A 20953-nucleotide genomic window follows, 5' to 3' on the forward strand; every position below is an offset into this window, starting at 1 on the left:
TTGTCTCTATTACATCCTTTAACTAGAGGTGACTTGAGGACCCTGGTATCCAGGGCCATGGCAGAAGGGTTTTCCTTGCAGCAGTTAATGGAGATTGAAATTAGCAAGAGGTTGACCGTGGGAGTGCGCAAGCAACTCGAATGTCGGTATATTTGGCAGATGCAGCAAGATAAAGAGGAGTTACATCAATATGTGGAAAGAGTCAAGACGGCCTGTTTGGCCTTGTTAATTGACTTGCCAGAAAAGGAGTTAGTTTCTGTTGTCCTGAGGGGGATGCGAGCAGTGGATAAGTCACACTTTTTTTTTCGTGGTTGTCCCTCCACTTTGGAGGAATTTCGTGCCACCATTGTAGTGATATCTGCGTTACCGCTATCGGATGATAAATGCTGTGAAGTTAAGGTTCAGTCTGTGGGCATTACCGAGAAGGATTCTGGATTTTCTACATCAGCTCAGTCTGCTAAAAAGAAATTGCGGTGTTGTTTCAGGTGTGGTCGGACAGGGCATTTAGTTCGTACTTGCGTTCAGCTGCGGACTCCCAGAGTCGATAAATGACGCCTGGCTGGGCAGCGACACCGGCATCGGGCCTTTACACCCTGGTGTGCCCATGTCACTGCTTGATCATCACCTCCTCTGCCTTGTATTTGTTCTCGAGTAGGTGGCGAGCCTATTTGTGCTCTTTTGGATTCCGGTAGCTCCATTTCATTGTTGAGTTTGGAATGGTTCCTTGAATTTGGTCATCTTGCAAAGCTTAGGTTGGTCCCTTCTCCAGTGCAGAGATGTTGGGTTGCCAATGGGTAGGTGTTGGCTCTGCATGGTTGGGTCTGAGGGAGTATCTGGGTTGGTGATTTCTCGTGGCCCTTGTCTTTGGCTTTGGTTAAAAAGCTGCCAGTCGATTTGATGTTGGGGTGTGATTTTATTGGTAAAATTGGTCTTGTCTTTGATTATTCTGGGTACACCTTTTTCAATTCTGCTCAGAAATTTGGGTTCTGTGAATGTGCTAAATGTAAGGTGCATTGAGATGCAGGAATGTTGGCTGTTCGTTCTAAGGTTAGTGAATTTGATCTCACCCATCTTTCTTCCCAGCAGGTCTCTGAACTAGGGGGTTTGTTGGAGAGGTTCCCAGAGCTTCTCTGTGACAGACTGGGCTTTACTAATGTTCTTGACTACCGTATTCGTCTATCTGACCCTATTCCCATCAGGCAGTCCTCATATCGCCTCTCACCATCTAAGATGAAGATACTAAGGGGAAAGATCTCCAAAATGCTTGAGCAAGGAGTTATTAGGCCTTCTACAGCTGCTTATGCCTCCCTTATATTCCTCATCCCTCATCCATAAGGATCAGGGGCGGTTTTTTGGCCTGTTTTTGACTACCGTCGCCTAAATCCGAAGGTTATCCTAGAATAAGTTCCTTTACCTGATCTTCATTAACTCTTTTACTTGGTTTGCCGGGGATAGTTGGTTCACTGTGCTCGATCTGAATCAGTCCTATTATCAGATTCCCTGATCTGAAGAATGCAAACACATTACAGCATTTTGTACTGATTGGAATCTGTTTAACAGGATCCCCTTTGGTTTGGCTACTGGTGCAGCCATCCTTACTCGTTTGCTGGATAATATTCTTGGAGACTTGAAATTAGTCTGTGTTTATAATTATCTGGACAATTTGGTAATTTATGGTCATTTGTTTCAAGAGCATTTGGAACATATCCAGCAAGTTCTTGCTAGGTCGCAGGGGGCCGGTTTGGCTGTTAAACACAATAAGGTGACATTAGCCAGTCAGCAGGTATACTTCTTAGGCCACCTAGTATCAGGTGAGAGCATTCGCATTGACCAGGAGCGGACTAAGGCATTGAGGGCTCTGCTACCACCTACTGATTAACGTGGGATTTCTAGGTTCATAGGTATGGCAAATTATTTTAGGCATTTAGTCCCTAATTTTGCTCAGATGGTGGCTCCTTTAAATGAACAATGCTGAAATGGGGTGTGTTTCGATTGGAGACCTGCCCAAGAGGTCACTTTTGAGTACATTAAGGCAGCTATAGCCAATCCTCCCGTTCTCAGTGTGCTTGATTCTAATAAGAAATTTGCTGTCCAAACCGATGCATCTAATGCAGGAATTTTGGCAAGAGTTCGAGGGTCAAAGGCAGCCATCATCGGTTAACCAGCATCGAGCTCAAATATTCTGTTTACGAATGTGAGGCATTGGCCATCTTGTTTGCATTGGAGAAGTACCAGTTTTATCTCAAACATAGAGTATTTCAGCTAGAGACTGATAATCAAGCCTTAAGCTGGGTGCTTCCCAGACAGCATAAAACTGGCTATATCACGAGCTGGATTGTACGCATTTCGGCATTTCAGTTCGAGGTTAAACACATTAGGGGCACTAAGAATGTGCTCGTGGACGTCCTCAGCTGTATGTTTACTGAACATCCATCTAGTGAGAGCGCCCAAGAAACTGAGGAGGGCAGTCTTAGTTGTGTAGTGTTAGGCAGTATTCCTCATTAGTTTAGTGACACTGCTGAGCATTAGGATCAGGACCCCACTTGGGGACCAGTTAAGAAATGGCTTTCAGTGGGAGAACGTTCGGGTGAATACATTTGGTAAGTTTACTTCCCATTTTCTGGGTCCATGTACAATGATGAATTTTGTGTAAAAGGGTGGGATGTGCCAGGGAGATTAAGATCTGTGTACCAGCCACCCTAGTACACCCGGTTTTCCATTACCTTCACAACTCTTTGATTGACGGGCATTTAGGAACCTATAAGACCTTGCAGAAGATTAAGGAGCATCTGACTTGGCTGTCTATGGATCGAGACATTAGAGATATGGTTTCTCGTTGTCAGTTGGGTCATGTGGCCAAATCGAAGAACACTCTTCAGCATGGCTTCCTAAGTTCTGAGCGCGAATCTTGCCCCATGGACAAGCTCTATATTGATTATATGGAGCCTGTATCTCACACCAAAGGCAGCCATCAGTACGTATTAGTTATTATTGACTCATTTTTGAGGTTTACTTGGCTTCTTCTGAGTCCTAATGTGACTGCTGCTACCAACAATTTGACAGCTTCCTGAGTTACCATCTCATGAAGTGAATGTGAATGCATCTCTTGGCTGCCTGTCTCATCGCTTGCAAAGTTTTGAGGGACTTTCCCAGGTCGATCCTTGGAGCAACATCTGCGTTTTTTTTTTTTTTTTTTTTTTTTTTTTTTTTTTTTTTTTTTTTTTTTTTTTTTTTTTTTTAGATGTTCGAAGTTGTTTAGCTGGTTCTTAAAAGATTGCTATTCAGGCTTTCCGCTATGAAACAGTTTTTAAATTATTAGTGTTGGGGCCTTCAGCTGAGAAATAGTTCAATATTTTGTCGTTAAGGCCTTCAGCCGTGATTGTTACTTGTCTTAAAATTTTAATTAGACAATTGTATTCTAGCATTGAGACTTTGATGATTGTTCTTTTAAAAATATTTTAATAGCTGTAATTGCAAGTTGAAGAAGTTAACTGGTTCTTAAAAGATTGCTATTCAGGCCTTCACCCGAGAAATAGTTTGAATTTGTTGTCATTAAGGCCTTCAGCTGTGGAACACTTCTTAATTTATTGTAACATTTTATTTGTTGTTGTTTCCAAATAAAGTGTACGTGATTGAAAAATAAACTAACCAACAGCAATTGATTACGGCCCCGTCCACAATCGTAACCCAATCCTGCCTTCCTTGGTACCAGTTCTCAGACCTATGTTTGCACCACTTTGAAATCTTGTCAAGATCTGATTGAATATTTATGCAGCTTCTTTCAGACTGTACTTCAAGAGAGATAACTGTACCACTTGTAAAAAATCTGACGTTACTATTAGTATTGTCTTCCAGGTGACTGATATGAAACACCAGCAGCAAGTATCCTAAAACACTTCCTTGGGGCATGTCTGAACTTCCTTCTACATCTGTCAATGACTGCCCAGCCAAGATAAAAAATATTTGTCAGGCAACTGTTAACATATACTTATAGAATTGCATGATACATACTGTGCTGTCTCACAATACATTTATTCACCAATGGGTTTGATCATGGACATATTCACAGTGAAAAATATCTATTCTGACAACATCACATGGCACACATGCTATTTATGCAGGAAAGTATATGCCATTTCTGACTTGAAAACCTAAGAAAACTGGTACTTAATGCTGTAATAGACGCTTAACCTAGCAGAAAACAATGTAGGAAAACATGACAATATTAGTAGTAGTAAGTGCACAGCACCATTGCTGAGGCAGGTTGTGCACTTACTGCTCTTTCGTATTTCCACATTTTAAACATTATTTTCTGCTTGGTTGAATCTGTATTATAGTATTAAGATCTGTTTTGTTGTGTGTTCAACTCAGTGATGGCATATACTTTCATGGTTAAATAGCATGTATGTCTTGTGAAGTTTCCACAGTAGATATTTTTCCACTGTGAAGGTAGTCCGCAATTGAAACTGGCAGTGAATAAATGTATTGGAAGATAGTACAATGTGTATCAGGCATTTCTCCAAGCATCTAAAGTAACATGCATCCCCACAAAGAAATCCTCAAGCCAGTCGCATATTTTATTTGATCACCATATAATCATACTTTGGTAAGTAAACATTGGTTTGTATAGTATTGAATACTTTCTGAGCTGGGAAATACTACTTCCACATGATTGCCTTGATCCATGTCTTTCAGAATGTTGTATAAAAAAGCAGGAATCAGGTATCGAATGATTGATGTTTTCAGAATCCGTGCTGGTTGGCATAGAAGGGGTGATTCATTTCAGTATACCTCATTATGTTTGACGTCAGAATATGTTTTGAGATTCTACAAAGAATTGATGCCAAAGATATTGAACAGTAATTTTGTAGGTCACTTCTGCTGGCCTTGTAGACAAATGTGACCTGTGCTCTTTTCACCTTCTGGGAACAGTTTTTTTTTGTTAGTGTGTTCAGTTGTATGTTATGATTAAAAGAGGGGTTAACTCAGCCATGATTTCAGTTTAGAATCTCATAGGAATTCTATCAAGTCTTGTAGTTTTATTCAGTTTTGTGAGCTCAGCTGTTTCTCAATACTACTGATCATAATTCTATTGTTCATTATCGAAGGGGTGTGAGAATTAAACTGGGTCAGTACTCCTGCATTCACCTTTGTAAATGAACATTAGATACATTATTTAGAATTTCTGCTTTTACTTCACTACCATCAGTTTCAGTTTTTCTCTCATCCAAGAGTGTGTGTCTTGATAGCTACTAACTTTGGTGCCACTGATAGCCTTTAAATACGACCAGAATTTTTTTGGATGTTATATGAGATCTTTCAATAGAATTCTGCTATGGCAGTGATTGAAGGATTCATGCACTGCCCTTCAGACAGCCAAAAGCATTTAATTAAGGACTTCCCTCTTTATAATATTCCTCTGTTTTATGTATGCACCACAGTAGTCACTGTTTTTTCATAAGTTGCTTTACAAAAACCATAAAGCATGGGAGGTCCCTCCTGCCATATGTATCTATTGCTTGGTCAACTATTCCTTTAAACTTGAGCCACAATTCTTCTACATGCTTCTGTCCAGAATTAAATGTTTCAGGTTCCTCAATGAGGTATAGCACAACTGCATCTTAACTTACTTTACGGAACATTAAATCTTCCTACTTGTTTTAGCTGCCATTTTTATATTGGTAACCATAGTTGCTACAACTGCTATGGGCACTGATATAAATATCAATATGGATTCCTCAAAGAGGTCAAGTTTATTTGTTGCCATTTGGTGTAACACATATCCACCATGACTGTTTTCTATGTGGTTTCCAGGGGCGGTTTTTAAAAACTGTAACTGTTCCCTTTGATTGTTGGATGACTGAAGTTGTCTCCAGTGATAACAGTATGATTGGGAAACATTCATAGTATCTGACTGAGGTTTATTTCTAAAGTTTTGGTGTACATCTAGGGTTGAGTTTGGTGGTTGATAGAAAGATTCAGTTACAAATTTATGCTCAAGCATGCTACTGAGACTCGTCCACACAATCTTGTGTGCAGCTTCCATCTCAGTGGACTTTAGTTTCTTGTCTACTGTGACAAATACACCACTTTCATTTCTCATTGACCTATCTTTTTGATATGCACTTAAGACTTTCACCAAAAATTCACTGCTGTCTGTTTCAGGTTTTAGCTGCCTTTCTGTGTGTAGTATTATATAAGTTCCACTGATTTTCAGGACTGCTTCATATGGTATTCTGTGACTGATGCAATGCTTTGGCAATTAATGATTATGGTTTTTACCTTTTCATCTGTAGGGTGCCATTTCTTCGGATCTTGTGCTAATACTTCTGGTTCTCCAACAGCTATCGTTATCCGGACTGGATGGAGAGTTGTCTAGATAAAAAAAAGCCCTCATGTACACCTCACACAGAATCACATACGTGGGTAAATGCCTCTGATGTGTAGCACAACCCAGACCCATTTAAGGGAATCCTACAGTTCCCAACAATGTGGTGCAAGTGTAGAAAGTCACAGCCCATTTTTTCATAGGACATTCAGAGTTTAAAGTTATAATCTCTCCCTCAACTAAGACTCAGGTAACCAGAAGCAGTTGTGGGGACTGTACTGCAGATTGTGAGCTCTGTCAAAATTCTTTGAGTTGTAAGTCTTCTCAAACCTCTCTGTCATTTGCTAGAATGTTTCGAGTATGGACTCAGTTGCCAGGCATTGTTCATTCCACCATGTGCCACAGTCTGCAGTTGATTGCGTCCTGTTCCTTCACTGGCTGCCAGAACAACCTCTTCATTGTACTGAATAAAGCCTCTGGGCACACAGAGGACATGAGGTGACCCTTCCCATCCCTTGCTGCCATTTCCATGAGGTGAGGGATACCATTATTTATGATGCTGAACTGATGATTAACAGACCCCTGCCTTTTTGCATTTGCCTCCTTGTGACAAAGGACACAGTAGGTTTCTCAGTAGATGAAGTGTGTTTCACTGATTCAGTTTCACTTTCAGTTGAAGTCAGTACCTCAGGCATGTAAGATTACCTCAGCCCCCTCCCCCCACCTGTAGGTCAAGATAGTGCCCAATGTTCCTTTGATAACTCTACTATGTATCTCTCAGTATGTCTTCCCAATACAATCAGCTGCAGCAGCTTCCAATCACACGAGAACAGTCAGGGTGGTTCGTAGGTTGTTTGTGAACAGCAACTAACTCATCCCATGTCTGAGAACAGCATTCACAGGGATATTACCCTGCAGCTGGTGTAATGTTTTACAGGACAATAAACAAATAACTTTAAACTAAGCTTTCTGATTGTTTTTTAATTTCTTGATTTGTTGCACTACAACTGTGATCTTTCAGATTCCTCAGCATGATTGGTTACTGATATGCTTTTGAGTGTCCATCCAAGTTGTTGATTTTGTTTTACACACAATATTTCAATGACTGAGCCAGAGATCTTTTTTGGTGCTGGTGTGCTGTGTTCTTAAGAACATTTGCTGCTTGGATTCCAACCTGACTCTAAAGTATTGTCAGTGTTCTACCAGTATTTATAACATTATCTGATTTGCAGTGTCTGCTATGCTCTTTGGTTCTCTCTGGTTTTTCAGAGCCCACACTGTCGTTCTGCGAAACTCACAATCTGTCTGAATTTTCCAACTCTAGTCGATGATACAACTTGTGAGTTCTTAATAAATTGAGTACCAGACTCCAAGCTTTGTTGAAATTGAAAACTCCATCATGGTAGATCAAAAATTGTACTGGCTGCTTGTGACATTGCTCTTGTTGGCTGGTAGAATTATAGAATCTTCATCCTTCTGATAATGCATATTATCCGACTGATTCGAGACAAAGACCGGGGATAAAATTTACGGGTTTCTTTAAAGCTACTTTGTACTTTTAAGTGTCAACTTATCTTTTTAATTGTACAATTACTAACAAATTCGCACAATGAAGCTGAAAATTAACAAGTGTGTTACTAAATTTAAGGTGGTATCACAGTTATAGTAGGCACAGAACACACAATCACTTCACACCAGTTGTCTTTTGTTGTAGCTACGTTTACATCACTGTTGCCTATGTTCATACATTTCCTTAGTACAAACTGGGCAACAAGTTGGAAATATTGTACTTATTACATAAATAGCTACACTGTGATTGAGGAGAAACGTTTTCCAAACCAGGTGCAAATCATAGATGTAGCGTACAACTGATGCTACAGTAGTATGAAATCTGTTTCTTTGCAGCAATTTATGTTAGAAAATACACACTATATCATGATATATGCATGAAATTTTATAAAATTAACACAAAAGGTGAGTTTAAATTATATATAAAATGTTACAATGGGTGTTTTTGAAGCAAAGAAATCTGACAAAATGTAAACCACTGATTTCAACCAAACTTGGTAGACGTATCCTTTACAGCCAGGCAACAATTGCTGAGGACCTAAGAACTACCCATCTGACATAGTTCAGGAGATATAAACAATGGTATGGATAAAGAACTGTCACATCATGCATGATGTTTAAATGTATTACTTGTGCTGCTAACTGTACTCACAATACATTTCACAGACAGTACCAACATATGCAGCTAAATGCACCCAAAAGGGTATATCTTGGTAACCACAAATACTTCAGGAGATATGATGTCATTAACATGTAGATGCGTGAAAAACTGCTGCATTGTGCATAACTTTTTAAATTTTTTACTTCTCTTCTACTGTCCCTATTTTTCATGCCTGATGTTTATATTTATTTGTCCTTTGTTACTAACTACATTTGCAATATTTCCCCAGATGGTGTCCATCTATGCCACTGAATGTACCTACAGAAATACATCATTGTATAACACATAGTACAAGAGATATGATGTCATAAACACCGATATGTATGAAAAATTGCTCTATTATGCATGTTGCATTGATACATTTGAGGCACTGAGAACCATAAGGGCGCAAAGACACAAAGTTTTGAGAAAATAGATGTTTATGAAAATCAATTTTTAGGTAAATCACCAGTCTCATTGGTGTGTGTCATTTTTTTTTTTAATCTAATCCTCATCATCCCATATTTCCTATAAAAAACAATGAACCCATTTTATATTATAAAATATAATTAATATTTAGTATTATTACTATTATTATTAATGTTAATACACAAAATTTTCATATATAGGCTAGTGGTAATAGTGTCTTTTTTTCTGTTGTGTAGCTTCTAATTAATGTGAAACTAGACTCAGAACACACATAGCAGATGCTAAATGTATCTCGTCCTCTCTCTCTCTCTCTCTCTCTCTCTCTCTCTCTCTCTCTCTCTCTCTCTGTCTCACACACACACATGCACACACGGACGACCTATCCCAACACTACGTGGTCCTCATTATAATAATTTTTATCAAACACACACTTGCTTGAAGTTCAGAGCAAACTGTCTGTTCACTTCAGATGTGAACTCTAGCAGTAGCTAGACATAGCTACTAACTAGCTGACGTAGCTAGTTTGAATAAAGATGATTTTGCCGGGTTAATAGGAGGATCAGACGGTGTCTATAGAAACGAAACATACAAGGTTATTACGGAAATGAGGAAATTTTAAATAATTTAGCCCACACAAATGTACTCATTGTGAACATCCCATATCGTCATGATTTGCCACCCTGGTCGTGTGTGAACCGTGAAATTAAAGACAAACAAGTGTGTCACTGAAATATGCACTAACTTTAAGAATGTTGATGTTGTAGATATAAACAGATTGGAGCAAAGGTTCCATACAGTCCATGGACTTCATTTAAATACACCAGGAAAGAAATTACTAGCCAAAAAAATATGTACTCGCATTTTGAAGAAGAGTGAAGAGAAAAGTATAAGTGACAAACAAACGGAGATTAACAAGTGCTTTAGATGAGTTACAAGCTGTGCTATCAGCCAAATGCAAATTACCAAGTGGTTTAAACTGATTAGGCAAGAAACAAACAATCAAGTCATCAGTTAAATAAAAATTACAAAATGGTTTAAACTGAAGAGGACAGATGCGGATGAAGAAAAACTTATACAAGCTCCAGAAGTTAACTCACCTGCTGATTTCCACCAGCAAACAGAAGCCACACACAAGAAAGACACCAAAATTTTTTGTAGGGTAAGTACTGTATTAGAAATGACATTAGATAAAGAATCAGAAACCTTTTCAACTGAAGTTACTAAATACCCAGATTTTGCTATACTACACCATAACGTTCAGTCACTCACAAATAAAATTTCCATGTTGGAAACACTATTCCAGTATGCACTAAATGTAGACATAATTTGCATTACTGAACATTGGCTATGAAATGATGAAGTAAAATTAACCTCAATCTCAGGATATAGATTAGCATGTCATTTTAGCTGAGAGTTTTCCAAACATGGTGGCTCTGCTATCTTTGTGAAAGAACAAATAAAGTTCTGTGATGTCAGTAAAAGTTATATTGACTCAATTGAAAAAGACTTTGAACTTTCCATTACTAAACTGCCAGACCTTAATTTCATAGTTATTAACATATATAGAGCACCAAGAGGAAACCTGCCTGCCAGTCTTCACAAATAAACTAGAGGTTCTGCTGAACAGGATCAGTACACTAAATATGAAGATAGTGCTTTGTGGGGATTTCAATATTGATTTTTCAAAAGGCAGCAGCACCAGAGATGCTTTGATAAAGATGACAGACACATTCAATATGTCTTTAAAGTCATTGCTGCCATTAGACTGTTTTTATTTGCAGTGTTACATTTACACGATCATGATTTTGACTTCAAAGTGCCATTATCAAGTGTTTTAAGTGTTATACAGTGCCTAATATGGCATACTGCATATTTATACACTTGACAATGGCACTTTGAAGCCGAAATCATGATCGTGTAAATGTAACACTGCAAATAAAAAACAGTCTAATGGCAGTACTGACTTAAAAGAAATATATTATGACTGTGGCCCCACATTATGAAAAAATTATTACATTCAGTATGATCCCCACAATACACTGCCCAACAAGATTAACAGAATGCACAAATTCCATTATTGACCAAATATTCATTTCAGAAACAAATCACAGATTCACAAGTAGAGTACTGAGAATGGGTTATAGTGTTCATGAGGCACAGCTGCTGTGTATAGAAATGCCAACAAGTAGTAGCAGTTCCAAAAAAGTAGTTGAAAAAAGATCCTTTTCTGAAGATAACATTAGAATTTTTAATCTCTTACTGGTGAAGGAAGACTGGGAAAGCATCGCCACTCAGAACGATGTTGATAGCATGTACATGAGTTTTCAGAGCATCTTTCTTCACTATTTTAATGTAGCATTTCCAAAAGTAGTAAAAACAGTAAAACCTAACCATAATAAACAATGGGTAACTAAAGGCATAAAAATTTCCAGTGAGAGAAACAGATTTCTGCAGTACTGTTGTAAGAAATATGGAGTAACCCAAGAATTCGCATATTATTCAAAAACCTACAAAAGAATCCATGGTAGAGTAGTCAAAGAGGCAAAAATTATGTGGAATGACAACTTGATAAGAAACTCATCTAACAAAATGAGATCCATGTGGAGAGTTATAAAGAAAGAAACTCGTAGTTCAGCGCCATAGAAAAAAAATGTATCATTAACACTAGAAAGCTCAAAAGTCACAGAACCAAATTCAGTTGTGGAAAAAGTCAATGAATACTTCACTTCAATAGCTGAAGACCTCATTCAAGTACACGGTCAAGGACCAGTCCCAATTTTCTCCAGCAAGTCAGTGATCTTGACTGCTTCTATTTAACAAAATGAGATCCATGTGGAGAGTTATAAAGAAAGAAACTCGTAGTTCAGCGCCATAGAAAAAAAATGTATCATTAACACTAGAAAGCTCAAAAGTCACAGAACCAAATTCAGTTGTGGAAAAAGTCAATGAATACTTCACTTCAATAGCTGAAGACCTCATTCAAGTACACGGTCAAGGACCAGTCCCAATTTTCTCCAGCAAGTCAGTGATCTTGACTGCTTCTATGTATGTTTATGAAACAAACCCCAATGAAATTATAAGTAAAATTAAATCATTAAGCAATAAAATGTCAAGTGGTCTTGATGAAGTACCTGATTTCATATTAAAACATATGCTCACCACATAATAAACCCTTTGGCAAAAATTTACATCCTCTTTTTAAAAACTGGCGTATTTCCAGACATCTTTAAAATAGCAAAAGTTTCACCACTCCTAAAAAAAAAAAGGTTCTTCTGAAAAAATATCAAACTACTGACCCATATCACAGTTAAGTTCCTTCTCAAAAAATTCTAGAAAAACTCATCTATGACAGGCTTTTAAGTTTCATAAATAAATATGCACCTCTTACAGTATAACAACATGGTTTCAGAAAGTCTAAATGTATGCAGACAGCAATTTTTGAATTCTTAGACTGCATTTTAAAATCCCTTGATCAACATAAATCAGCTGCAGGTATTTTTCTAGATCTATCGAAAGCCTTTGATGTCCTGGACATAACATTCTGCTCAAAAAATTAGAAAGACGAGGAGTAAGAGGTGTAGCACATAGCAGGTTGTGTTCATACCTAAAAAACTGCAGGCAGAAAGTATCACTTCAGTATGAATTCAACAAAATAAATAAAACAAGAAACAACTCCTCTCTTTCTAGCGAATTACAAATAAAATATGGTGTACCACAGGGCTCAATCTTAGGTCCACTACTCTTCTTGATTTATGTGGGCAACTTTGTTGAATATATGAGTCTCACTAAAACTATCATGTTTGCCGATGACACCAACATATTGCTCACTGGATCCAGTCCAGAAACTTTGCAGTCCACAGCAAAAAGTTCTATGAAAAAACTTTGAGTGGTTCACAAAAAACAAACTCATTATAAATACTGAAAAAACTGTGTGTGTTGATTTTCATTTAATTCCTCCAACTAATCAAATGTCTATTCAAGCATAATTAAAAGATGCTTCCCTAGAAATGTGACACAAAATTTTTTGGTCCATGGGTTTAGCAAGACTTAAAGTGGGACACACATATATAAATAACTTGTCTAGAAAATTATCATCTGTGTGCTATGGCCGAAGAATTTTAAAGGCTACAACAAGCAAAACAACAGTACTGCAGGCACACTATGCACAGTTCCACTCTCTAGTCTGATATGGGATCGTTTTCTGGGGATACTCAACTCACAGTGTAAAGGTTTCTAGAATGCAAAAAAGAGCTATAAGAATAATTTGTGGCTTTAAAAAGATGGACTCACGTAAATCCCATTTTACTGAGCTTGTTGCTCTACATGTTCCAAGTTTATTCATTTTTGAAACTATCGTGTTCACTAGGGACTGCCTCCTGAAAACAGGCAAACTGCTACAGAACAAAAATGTACACAACTGTAGTACCAGAGGGAAACCAAATATACATCAAAAATATCAGAGAACAACCACCTATCAGAGGAGCATAAATAACATTGGTGTAATATTACACAATGAGATATCAGAGGAAATAAAAAATGCTACTCATCCAAATTTTAAAGCTAAACTAAAGGCATTTCTAATAAAGCACTGTTTCTTTTCTGTCAGAGAATTTCTGAATATGTAACAAAATTAATTGTAATAGGTACCTATTTTACTATGTATTATTGTAAGTTATCTTTGACCTGTCCAATATCGATTGTACAATTTGTGCTGTATGATAAAACTGGACCAATAAATGGTTCAAATGGCTCTGAGCACTATGGGACTTAACTTCTGAGGTCACCAGTCTCCTAACTAAACTAAGGACAGCACACACATCCATGCCTGAGGCAGGATTCGAACCTGTGACCATAGTGGTCACGTGGTTCCAGACTGCAGCCTCAGCCACCCTGGCCGGCAGACCAATAAAAAATCAAATTAAATCAAATCAGTTTCATTAAGGCTATGTATTTCAATCTTGATCTAGTAGTTTTGTTAAGCTTGTTTGTTTCAAGGCTGATATTTGCCTTTCATTTATGTATTTGGGCAATTGATTTTGAAAGTCATCTACAAAGTGTTGAGAAATAACAAATTGTGATCTCCCTACTAAGTGTCTTGAAGACAATGGTGGCCTCTCATGATTCTAACAAAGAATATGTAACTTTCAACAACAGTTCATGGAACTTGATTACCACTTTGTCATTGTAAAATTTCTGAAATGTTCATTATTACCACAAACATCAACTTTTGTCTGATAGCAAGGTTTTTACTTAACATTTTAAGAGTTTAAGAGTTTTAAATTCTCAGTGTCCGTTTTACACACTGGAATTCCGAAACGTGGTAGATGAGGTTATGGTGAGGGATTCCGTAAAGAGATTCCCACTTTTATGAAGAAATGGGCATCAGTGTAGACTGTGACTGTACCTACTGCAATGAAAATTCATGCTTTGGGCCCATATGGAAGCAAATATCAAAGTAACTGGAGAGACAGCTTTTTGTAAATGTTCATGTATAAAGTGTAGGGGTACAGCAGTGATAGAGCTGGTTCATCTTAAGATGGGCAGATGCCAGGAACTTGCACACATGTTAAAATCTCAGAACTGACAAGGGTGTGCCTTAGGCCCATTTGGTTCTCAGTGTCTCGCGTATTCTTTACTACTAAGATACTCTTACAATCCCTGATACCTGGTAGTGGTTTCCACAGCTTTCAACTGCAACTTGCAAATGCCGTAGGTGTAAACAGTAACTGTCTTTAGACCTATGAAGAGGCATTATCATATAGACATTTGCAAAATCGCATTGTAGACACACAAAGCAGCTGTACCCATTGTACAGAAACTGTCTGGGATCATGTTCTTTGATTGTTATACTGTACTTATACATTTGTACATGTTCTATGTTTCTTTGTATGAATGTTTCATAGCTTCAAAGGTGTTTACATGAGTAGATGAAAATGATTTTTTTTGATACTTCACTATAACAACAGTTCATTTTTTGTTTTCATTTGCAACAGAAAATTGGCAAGTGAATACCCAGACAATGTCAGGTTTGTCAGCTAGTATGTAAATACATGTGTGGGATGTATGGATTACGCTAGTATGCCAAAGATAACATTAAAAACTTCAAAGATTGTGGAGCATAACAAATTACATCTTCTACATTAGGCAGTAACAATGCAATTACACACACTGAGTGTAATTTTCTGTACTTCTGTTAAGTCATTTTTGTTTATCTGGTATTACATGATCTGAAGTTTTGAAAGATTGTCACTAAGCACAAATAATTATTTTCCTTTGACAAGTAAGCCATAGTTGATGAATAACAGTTAAATTGCTGCAAAATCTGCTGGTCTTTTCACTTTTGTGTGTGATATATGTTAATTTACATCCATTTTAAATTCAAACTCTGAAATACTATTACTAATATTATTATACTGATTACCACAATTATGGTAATTACATGGGTACCACACAGAAGCAAAATATCATGGCCCATAAACTCTACTAGTTTATTCCAGGGTACTTTTCATGTCTTTGAACATTCTCTTACCGACTTCGAGCTATAAAGCATCACGTATAGCTCTTGAATGAAGACTTCTAGTGTTGCTACTGCTACTATTTACCACTGCTACTGCTACTCATGGTCCTTACTCATATTATGAGAATATCAAAAAACTCTCAAGTTATGACTGAAACTTTAAACCCTTAAGTTTGGATGCACACTACATCCAAACTTTTGCAGGAAATCAGGAGAAGCTGTGGGCAGTGAGGATAATGGACAGTGGACACTACATTTGTAATAGGCATCAAATTGAGAATTAGTGTTGAGCAGAAAGCATGCTTGGATAGCTGAAGTGGTTAAGGCGGCTGCTCATGTAAAGGAGGAAATCTAGGTTCAAATGCCATCCAGCACAAATGTTCACTTCACCATCGGATTTATTTCAATGCCCAGTTGCCACTAAGGCCTGAGTTTTTCTTACATCATTTATAAAAATATACACTGATAAGCTAAACCATTATGACCACCTGCTTAATAGCTTGTTCGTCCATCTTTGGAACAAAATACATCACTGATTCTGCATATCAGGGATCAGACAGTTTGTTGTTAGTTTTATGGACATGTGTGACATTAGATGTCTACACAAAGGTCATGTAATTCACGTAAGTAATGGGCAACTGATTTGCGAATGTGGTGATGGCACCTGATAGCAACCCAGAAAGGTTCCACAGGATGTACATCAGACGACTTTGGTTGCTGAGACATCAACTTGAGTTCACTACAATGCTCCTTGAACCACTGTGGCATGGTTCTGTCTCCAAGACACGGACAATTATACTGCTGAAAGATGACACCGCCACCAGGGAAGACATCAACCATGAAGGGATGCAGGCAGTTTGCATCTGTCAGCGCATCTTTGAGTACTACGACCATTTCCATGCAAGTGCAGGAGAATTTCTCCCATAGCATAATACGGCTCCTGCCAGCCTGCATCTGTGGCATGTTGCACGTTTCGACCCACCATTCACCTCGATGATGGCATTTGTGGAGATGACCATAGAGCTAGTGTAGCAAAAATGTGATTCACACAACACATTTCCATTGATTGACAGTCAACTCCTGGTGGTCCTGTGCCCATTGCAATTGTAACTGATGGTGTCAATCGACCAATATGTAAACATGTAGGGATGGTCTGCAGCAGAGCTCCTTGTTCAATAATGTACAACAAGTGATGTGCTCCGAAACACTTGTGTGTGCACCAGCATTGTGCCCTTTTGGCAGAGGTCTCACAGATCACCATCTGTCCTACTCTACAGAGCAGACAAGCTGTTGAACTGCACATTCTGTGAAGAGTCATGGATGTCTAACTGTTTAGTGCCTAGTGGTAGTTTCATTGTCATTCTACCTCTTTCTGTAGATGCTCATGATAGTAGCATGTGAACGTATGACCAGCTTCACCTTTTTCAAGATACTCTTTCACAGGCCGTGCATAATAATAATCTGCCCTTCATCAAAGTTGCTTATCTCAAGGTATTTCCCTATTTGCAGCCCATATCTTCGCTAGGGTGATCCCCTGTCTGTGTTTGGTCCACTTACATACTTTTGTTACCACATTATCTGCCCTCAATGCCACCAGGCAGCATCCAATGTCATAGTGGTCAGTGGTTATAATGTTTTGGCTTATCAGTGTGTGCCCACTAAGTGAAAAATGCTGTCTCAGACGTGTTTGAAAGAATAGACAACTCACATATAGTTTATTTATGTGGACTACTGCAGTGAAATTGTGAAACATTTAAAAAGTACCTTCATTTGTTCCATTTGTTATGAACCATCTTGAAGAGAAATCCCACCCTGATTCTGCAGCTGATTTCAGGTCAGTATAAAGACGTTGTTGGACTTTAGAGTCATTAGATAATCCATGGGCAATTATGTAATCTTCACTGAAAAATGAAATTAAACATGAGATCAGCATTAAATAGTAGATTCTGAGAAAAATTTAATTGAGGTATGAATGCCTTATTACAAACATTCAAAAATGGTTCAATACTAAAGGATCACAGTCTCATAGTTTGATGTTTTCCTTTACTACAGCAGTTCCAGCTGAAATGTGAACCAGTTGTTTGCTGTGCAAATATTTTTATATCATGAGGGCTGTACAGATGCACTAGCTAATTTTAGTCTGCTTACTATTTGGTATCTTTCTATGCTGTGTAAATTTCTTTTCTCTATGTGGTATTTTATCCATTCCTTTTTCTTTCTTTCAACTTTATTTCATTCTCTCACATAGCTGTCTAATCTTCAATCAAGGCAACTGACTTTTAGGGGTTTGACTACCAAATTCTAATCAATACTGCATACAGATGTTTGGGGAATGGAATGTGTGTGTCTGTTTCTGTCAATACTATGTCAGACAAATAGAGTTACATATACCTTCATTATGGAGAAGCACATGCAATCTTATGTTGTACCACACTGAAGATAGTATAAATGACTGCTTTTCAACAGTGGCTGTTTTCTGATCTTCTGATATTGACAATTAAGAAGAAAGATTGATGGAAACTGACCTCGACAGAGACCAGTATGGATTCCTCAGAATCTGTAGATACAAATTACAGAGATTTTATAGTCTTCACTTGAATACACTTCTTGGAATTCTGATAGAAGCACGAATTAAATAGCCTACAACCTGTACAGAAATCAGATTGTAATAATAAGAGTATAAAAACAGTAACTGATAAGGGAATGAGACAGCATTGTAGTCTGTTTCCCTTGTTATTTAACATGTACATTAAGCAAGCAAAAAAAGGAGAAATTTTGAAAAGGATAAACTTCAGAGAGACAAAATAAAAACTTTTGAGATTGGCCAATTCTGTCAGAGACAGCAGAGGACTTGAAGATCATTTGAATGAAATGGATAGTGTCTAAAAGCAAGATATTATAACATCAAAAAAAGAAAAAAAAGGCTAATGGAGTTAAATTAAATCATATGATGCTCAGGGAGTTAATATATGGAAGCTGTAGAAATACAATACTGCAGAAGAATGCTGAAGATTAGGAGGGATAACAAATGATGAGGTACTGAATCAAACTGAGCTGAAATAAATTTATGGCACAACTTGGACTAAAAGACAGGATTATTTGATAGGACTCATCCAAGGCATCAAGGAATAATGAGATTGGTAATGGTCATGTCAAGCTTTACGAGATTGTCTGGGAGGTGTCTGAAAGAATTTGTAATTCACTGCAGAGGGGAGAGCAGTATTGTGTCTAAATGTGAGAAAGACTCCTGGAACACCTCCTCTAACAGGTCGGACTCTACAGTAAATGTAGCCTCCTGAAGTAGTGTTCTGTTTCTGATGAGGTAGGCCTTGCATGAAATTTCAAACCAGTGAGGAGGGAACTTGCTCAACACCAGCCATTGCATTAAAGTGCTATTCCAGGTTCTCTACCAGCCCTGAGAGAATGAAGATGTCCATGGAAAATCTAAGGCAGGTCTCTTACTGACAAGGTGTGACTAGTGACGTGATACGTGGCATGGAAGATACATGGCAGTAGAGTGGCATGCATGTGACTCGATGCCAATGGACATTATTTGGTGAGTAACACAGTACATTCTTCTTACAATATAGATGTTCTGGCTTTAGTCAACTTAACATTTTAGGCAAATGTAGCAAAGCTACACTGGTCTCTGCAGTTAGTCTCTCATGAAAGCTACTTTTCATGTAAAAAATTAAAAACTACTGTTTTGGGATTTACATGTGTTCCTTGCTATGTGACATTTCTCATCCAACTTTTGAGGCAGTTTATCAAATTTTGATTCTTTCACACCTTATCATCTCACTTTGCAGCTTGATGAAGAACTGGATTTCTTTTTGTTGTTGTGGTCTTCAGTCCAGGGACTGGTTTGATGTAGCTCTCCATGCTACTCTATCTTGTGCAAGCCTCTTTATCTCTGAGTAACTGCTGCAACCTACATCCTTCTGAATCTACTTAATGTATTCATATCTTTGTCTCCCTATACAATTTTTTCACTCCATGCTTTCTTTTTGTTACTGATTGTTATGGTACTTTGATTTACATAACCCACCACACATATTTCAAAAAATTTGTAGTGGAAAAAGAAGTCGCTGGCCAATTTGTGTTGAGACATTTTAGATTTGTAAAGTTGGAAGAAGAGCCATTTGTCTTTTCTGAAGCTTCAGTTGCCAGAGACTGCAGTCATGTCTGTGTGAGTTGCATTTGTGTGAGTGTATGTGTGTATTTGTTGTCTATTTTTCATGAAGTTCTTACTGGCCAAAAGCTGATTTGTGACAGCCTTTTTGTTGTATTGTACCTATCTGTGGCTCAGCATCTCCACTATATGGTGACTCGTAACTTTCCTTTTCATAATATTGTTACATTCCATCCTGGATTTTCCATTGTTTCAATTTTGCTATTGAAATATCTAAAACGTACTTCACTCTGTGTAATTATGTATGCAAGAGACATGGTCACCAACTTGAAGATACATTTACTCTCAAAGGATTTTAGTTTTTTTTCCAAAAACTTGGATGAAAGAACAGGAAGCAATAAGAAATGAACATACGGTAGCTAATTATTTCATAAATGAAACTGGTTAAGTACCTTGAAAGGACAGCAAACTCTGATGCATTACATATGGCAGAACATGTGCTGTCTTATGCATTTTGCTTTGTATATAGGCAGAAAATTTTGTTAATTTCATTTTTATACCGTGATTGTTATTTTCAGCAGTTGTACCAGTAAATTCTTCTGAAACAATGAAACAAACCAACCTGCTATTACTGATGCTTCCTCACACTACCCAGCAATCCATTTTAGAGCAGTACTCACAGAACATAATTTGCATAATATTCTATTTTCATTCATGTAAGTGTAGTGATGGGTGTGCTTACTTTGAAAAGGCTGCGTGTGCGGCAAATTTAAAGCTAGCTGAGCTATGGTTGGCTTCAGCTCTCTGTGTGTATTTCTGCAGCTCTTTGTATATGTAATTGGTTCCTGCTGAATGTTACTTAAATACTGTGTTCAATGTGATAATGCTTCCATGGAATAAAGTAGTGTTCAGTCTACTGGTTTTGTTGTACTTATACCTAATTACAACACAGGTGTGGTCCTATTCCACAAACACATTTCTACTCTGGTCAGTTCTCCATTTATTCTTACAATAGCTGATGGTGTTACAGAGGACATTTTGCATTGGTTGGACAAAAAAGCGAGAATCATTCCCCATGGTGTTGCACAACCAATAACAGGTGCTGGACTGTCAAACTCAGTACTTCAATTATTGGCTTCTGTTTTGTCTAGTTGGCATGATCCTCAGTCTTTATGACCTTGTGTTTTGTCCTCTTCAGCCCTGTTGTTTATCCACCTCCTTTTTCTACATATCATGAGTCCATTGAGGAATGGGATGCATATGAGAAACATGTAGGATAATACTTCCAAGCTGTTGCAATCACTGAAGCTATTTTATGTCATGCCTTGTTCCTATCAT

The 20953-nt window shown here is 37.7% G+C and overlaps 1 protein-coding gene across 1 annotated transcript in view; it reads right to left on the reverse strand.

Moving 5' to 3' along the window:
- The window catches only part of LOC126484278 (trehalase-like), a 325129-nt gene that overhangs the window by 158266 nt on the left and 145910 nt on the right, over positions 1–20953 (reverse strand). Inside the window, exon 7 of the mRNA XM_050107704.1 lies at positions 17248–17384. Within this exon, the coding sequence (XP_049963661.1) occupies positions 17248–17384 (137 nt within the window). The remainder of the gene's footprint in view (positions 1–17247; positions 17385–20953) is intronic.

This window comes from Schistocerca serialis, chromosome 6, assembly GCF_023864345.2.
Source record: "Schistocerca serialis cubense isolate TAMUIC-IGC-003099 chromosome 6, iqSchSeri2.2, whole genome shotgun sequence".
NCBI classification, from domain to species: domain Eukaryota; kingdom Metazoa; phylum Arthropoda; class Insecta; order Orthoptera; family Acrididae; genus Schistocerca; species Schistocerca serialis.